The 5988-nt window shown below is 36.9% G+C and overlaps 1 protein-coding gene across 3 annotated transcripts; it reads right to left on the minus strand.

Moving 5' to 3' along the window:
- Positions 1-900: 900 nt before the first annotated feature.
- On the minus strand, positions 901-5988 carry LOC110844319. Of its 3 annotated transcripts, XM_035844661.1 has the most exons (15): positions 5240-5979; positions 5012-5180; positions 4742-4908; positions 4559-4650; positions 4050-4458; positions 3392-3963; positions 3277-3306; positions 3068-3192; positions 2813-2978; positions 2491-2706; positions 2222-2369; positions 1974-2112; positions 1701-1849; positions 1377-1568; positions 901-1267 (listed from the first exon to the last, which is right to left on the minus strand). In XM_035844661.1, the coding sequence occupies exons 1-15, from the start codon at positions 5293-5295 to the stop codon at positions 1177-1179; spliced, it is 2721 nt and encodes a 906-aa protein (XP_035700554.1). In that variant the 5' UTR covers positions 5296-5979; the 3' UTR covers positions 901-1176. The 3 variants fall into 3 exon arrangements, 2 of the variants coding, with proteins under 2 accessions (XP_035700554.1, XP_021946188.1); XM_022090496.2 differs by having other exon boundaries at positions 5012-5979; XR_004833171.1 differs by lacking the exons at positions 901-1267; positions 1377-1568 and having other exon boundaries at positions 1708-1849; positions 1974-2108; positions 5012-5988.

The raw sequence follows: 5988 nt of genomic DNA on the forward strand, positions 1-5988 counted from the left end.
GGGTAATAATATTGCCCCTCTAACCTTCAACCGTCTTGTTTCATCTGCCGACGACCCTAGTTCCTCTTACTCAAAACTTGAATCAAATAAGTTTATGGATTTACATAAATCATCGCAAGTTGGAAGCTCGAGCGTTTCTCACTCGAGCCAGATTGGTAACAACAACAGGTCCGCTTCGAGCGATACTACGATGTTCAAGAAGCAGGAGCTAATGGACTCCACATTTGAAATTGGGTCGTGTTCCGCAACAGTGTCCACAATTCAATCACCTTCCATGCAAGTTTCCACAAATTCGTTTTGTTCAGGTCACAACGAGAACGACAATTATTTAGAAGATGAGGAGTATATTGACGATGATTATTTTGATATTGACGATTACGATAACGATGAATCGCCATTGTCATTCATGCTAAGCAATGATGACAAGAATTTCAGTCACACCCACACCTTTGGCCAGCAACAAGGATGTGCAACAAGTGAGGATGTGTTTGAAACATGTCCTGAAACTCGGTTTCTCGATGCGAAAGACTTGGCCCTCCCTCGGTATCAGTATAAACAAGAACCCATCACCTTTGACCCGAATGCAGAGTATGATGAAAATTATGACTACGAGGATGACGACGAATATGATGAATACGAAGGCTCTTATGAAGACGATGCAGACTATATCAGTGAAAATACACATTATGACCATATTTTAGACGATTATGCCAATAACTTGGAAACCACTTCAGGATCTACACTAAATAATAATAACGCCGCCAAGAATAAGCCTTACTGCAAATACAACGCCAAGAACTGGAGTGGAGGAGGTTCGGGTTCGAAAAAGAAAACGCCAATGGTGGTGCAAGATTGTAAAGTCGTGTGATGCATTTCTATTGAATGTGAATATCAAAAATGTTTATTTTGTCTGATCAGTCTGTAATCTGCATCCATTTTATTGAAGATTAGATGATGGCGAAGTCTACTTTTATGTATAAATAAATTGGCCAACAGAACACTCAAATGCAGATAATGTGTCACTTAATTACTAACGCTGTACGTGTAGAAATAGAAAAGATGCATTGATTCTAGTCTGGATATTTCACTATATTTGTACAAGGATGTATACTTAATTATAGTACTTAAAACTAACTAATGTAGAAAACCATTATATATTATGTCTCAAAGATAACACTACAAAAGACGGCTCAGATCCTCCTTCAACCTTGTAAAATTAGGTCTTTCATTTGGATGAAATGCCCAACACTCGTCCAAAAGATCAAGTCTGCAAAATAGGACATCAACAAGTTTGTATTTCAATTACATTATATCTCGCATGAGTACGCTCATTTTTTATGTAATGAACATATGTATGCATTTGTGTAAATACGTACAAGTCATCGGTTGCGTATTTTGCTTCCTCCAGTCGCATTCCCCCCTCCAAATCGCTTACAAACTGATTACAAAATGTCAAACCAGCAAAAGGCACGTCGCCCAATGTGAAGATTTCCCAAATGGTTACCCCAAAGGAAAAGACGTCGCTCTCTGTTGAGAACACTAGCTTGCGCAAACTCTCGGGAGCCATCCTAGTCAGATATCGCCAAAATATGCAGAGAAAATTAGTATTTAAATAGCAAATTACTGATATTTATGAGATTCATTTAGTGTAGTAGTTTTACTAAGAAATAACCATATAAATATTTAACATAAATATGTACCATCGCCAAGGGAGGGGAACATCGCACTCAAACACCAACGCTGGAGTTATTTCAGAATACAACTTTCTGGATAAACCAAAGTCGGTAATTTTAATGGTCATATCACTGGTTAGTAGAATATTTCTACATGCGAGATCAGCATGGACGACCTAAACAGTTTCCAGAATATTAATAAGTATGTAAACTATGCAATAATCAATTATATAATCATTATATAATCATTACATAATCATATAGTCAGTTATAGTTTTTTTTCTATCTTGACTCATTTACCTTTTTACTTGCCAAATATTCCATCCCATTTGCAATTTGGTAACTCCATTTAAACATGGTCATTAAATCAAAAGTGATTGGTCTACTGGCTTGTTCTTCGTCGTCGTGATCTGACGAGGATGCTAAAGACGACGACTGGCTTCACAATAAAAAGTAACAATATGACAAAAATTATTATTACGGTCAAACATATTCAAATGGAGAAAATATTACAACTGCATAGATGGAATTGCGTTATTATTGGATACCTTCCTAAACAGGCTGTTGTGACGTAGTTGAGATTTTCACACTGTTCTTTGATACTGGTCGACTCATGAGACGCGTACTGGCCCTTCCCCAGTAGAAATTTATCTAAGCTTCCAAGAACGCAATATTCGAGAGCCAAATTGACAATACCTAAAAGAACGAACTATAATTTAAAATAATGCTGTATCTACACAATGTGGGAACCTATAATCAACCTATAATTCAACTTTTGCCTATTCTGATTGTAAAAATAAAATATCTCAAACCACACCTCTCTCCAATTTCTCAGTGTAAGCTCCAATTAGACAAACGATATTTTCATGGTGCCCAATGTAACTCATAATTTTGATTTCAGAGAGAAAATTTTTAATGTCTAGAATACTGTTTGAGCTATCAGAGGACTTGAAAGCGATGGGTCCCGGGTATCCATCGATCTGCCCAAGATAAACTGTTCCTGACTGGCCTTTTCCGATTGGATTAGACAAATCTGCAACATTAAATTAAATCTTGATATTTTTGCGTAAGTAATCATGTCACGGCACTTACTTATTTTTTTTGTGAAAATGTTTATAATGTGTACGTGTGTTAAGTACCTATTTTAAAACTTCCCTTGGCCAATTCATATTTCCTCTTGTCGTATGGAAATTGAAGCGCAATTATCTGGTAGTCGTCGTTTTCTATCAAATTTTCTTTGCCCCCAGATTCATTTCCATGCAGGAATATTTCTAGATATTTTTGGCTGAGTTGTAGATGGGAATTCTAATAAAAGTCATAACAAAATACCCATCATTTCACTTTTTCAAAACATCATTCAAAATCTGAAATTTCAATAAGTAATTTACAATTACCTTTTTCATAAGTTTCAAGCGGAAAGCCATATACCCCAACCCGAAGATCATTAAACCAAACACAATTCCAGTAATGCTTATCGCAATTATTAGAACTTTTCCACGAGGTGAGTCTACATTTTCCTCTAAAAAGAAATATTGCATATGCAAATCATTGCTGTTTTCACTCTGATTGATGCTATTCTATCAATGCATCAATTAAGTATTACCAAGCTGGCATCCTTCAGGAAATCCTGGCTCTAAGTACATATCGCGTCATTTTAGCATACACTTTTATGACATAAATCTTATCGCTTTCAAGATTATGTAAGTATAATTACAAACCGATTATAGAATGAGTGTAGTTTGTATCATAAACTGTAAAGTTCAGCAATGAGCCGCCCTTCATTTGATACTCGGCCGGAATTGAGTTGTCCTTTCTTCTCCATAATCCATAGTGATCCTCCGACCCACACAAACCATTGCTTACATTTCGTCCTGACAAGGTCAGATCAGACTTCCAGGGCTCGTCAAATGCCTCAAACATAAAAATCCTTAGCCGCTGCCTTACGGCCCACTTGATCATGTAGGCCCAATATTCGTGCATATTTTTCACTGAATTTGGGGATCCATTCGAACTTGTTCCTTTACTTGGCCAGCCAGTTTCAACCATGAGTTCAATCTTTGGATTGACTTTCAATAATGCTTTCTTCACCTCTTCCAATCGATGACCAAGTTTTTCCGTAATTTCACTCATTGTCAACTTGAGGTTTTTAGCAGAAAACATTTGACGTTGTGGGCGTGTAAAACAGATCACGAAATGAGCATTTTTTACGAGGGGCTCAAGTATCGGTTCGAGTAAAAGCGGACGATCAGCGGTACAGCTCAGGTCAGACGGTTTGCAATACAACCTCGCCCTGCGTGCATACAAGACGTAATAATTTATAAATCAGACGTCTACCCGACTGCCATACTACATAAATTTACACCATATTTCACCAACGATTCTTCACTCCGGTTGTAAAGCTCCTTGAAAGCAAGGTCGCATTCTTCCAATCTGACCCCAACTTTCCCACCAGTTTTAGTGTATCCACGAGCAGAGGTCATACTCCTTTGCACGAGACGCACATGTTCTTCTGTTTGCATGGTAAGCACGTTGAAGTGAATCGAAATCCCAGAGATGGACCCAGGAAAGGAATTTTCAGCATCTTTTGCAGCCATCACGGCGTTGTCAACCTCGGCTTGGAACTGTTCACTGGTGTACGACTCGTGAGAGAATGCTCCAACAATGATCTTTAATTTGTGGTATCCTGCATCCTTATTTATTTCGGCAACGCTAAACGGCACTTGAGCGATCGGGAGTCCATCTCGCCAATCATGATTAAATTCTGGCGGCTCCAAAGATTTGGCAACTTTTTCCAAATAAATTTTTATTTTAAATAGATCAATATCATTCAGCCTCCTTAATTTAAATGTGACAACAATTGCTTGTTTTTGCATATTATGTAATACCCGTTCCAATTCCATACGTTGATATCGTCCTGAACTCCGTTGCAACGAGTTCCAATTGTCTCATTATTTCTGCTTTGGAATAGTCCCACCAACTACGAGCATAAATACAACGTCAATTTGTAATAACTTGACGATTGGTTCAACCGCAAAAATAGTTTTGGAACCGATGCATGCAATTCTCACTTGACATGTTTCTTTCGGTCCGGATATAGACAAGATTTTTCAGTTTCGTCCGTATCCTTGCACTTCACAGCATGTTTATCGTATGGTGAGAATATTATTCCAACCAGCTCTGAACCATTTTTGAACTGGGCACATTGACACGAGGTTATTACAAAGGACGACAAGTTCTATAATACAAGAACATTTGTACAATATTGAAAACATTTCCGCTTTAGATCTTTTAAATTTGGTTACAGAATTTTGTATTAAATTGATATAGTATCAAAATACCGAAATCGCAACGATATTTTGGCTTCCCGTTTCATATACCACTTCTTCCTTTCCAATGTTCGTTGTAAGTGCACAATTCTCCTTGACATTGATAGTGAGGTTATTTCCATGAATAAAACATGTTCCGAATACTTGTGACAGAAAATCGGCTCGACTGAGATAATTTGAGCTAATTGTGACATTGCGATGATTACAGTGCTGTTCAACTTCATTTGAACTATGACTTACTGATTGGTTTCGTTTGTCATAAACACTGAGAATTGCACACTCAGCTTCAGCGACATGATTATGATCTGCTGATATGGAAAATCTAGTTGAACTTTGCACTAAAATTATTAGCAAAATTCCTAAACACAAATCACACATTTTGGCGAAAAAAAAATCTTGCAGTTTAAGATTTCGTAAGAAAACACAGACACACTACCTACAGAGCAACTTTTACAAAACGCGATGACACAACTTTGCTATGAGTAGTTCATGCATATTTGCATATTAGTATAAAAGTGTGTTTGTTAACTTTGTTAGACACATGATCTTTTATTTAGTTTGAGCATATTATTTTATTTATGTAGCTCATCGAACGGCACTTCTCTATTGTCAGAGTAAAAAGTAACTATTTTTGTTTAGCGTCGGATGCTCAATGACTCATTGATGATGAAAATGTTTGACTAGCGAGATGAATGACAATTGATTCACACAATTATTTAGCCCATAAAGTAACGATTAGAACACTGACTTTCTTATCCATTCGACGTATCGTAACTCTGGGTCCATAACGTAAATTAATTATTATTGCAATTAATTTGCTATGAATTAATGAATAACTCTTGGTTCAGACTATGGTTATTATATGTATTGTTCTCCATGATATGTATTTATTTAGATTACACCTGTGACAAGACCACGAAAATATTTGTTGGTATGCGTCAAAGAGGACATTCGAGAAAATTACATAAACACAAAAGCACCAAACTGGT

The sequence above is a fragment of the Folsomia candida genome, unplaced genomic scaffold (assembly GCF_002217175.1).
Source record: "Folsomia candida strain VU population unplaced genomic scaffold, ASM221717v1 Fcan01_Sc001, whole genome shotgun sequence".
NCBI classification, from domain to species: domain Eukaryota; kingdom Metazoa; phylum Arthropoda; class Collembola; order Entomobryomorpha; family Isotomidae; genus Folsomia; species Folsomia candida.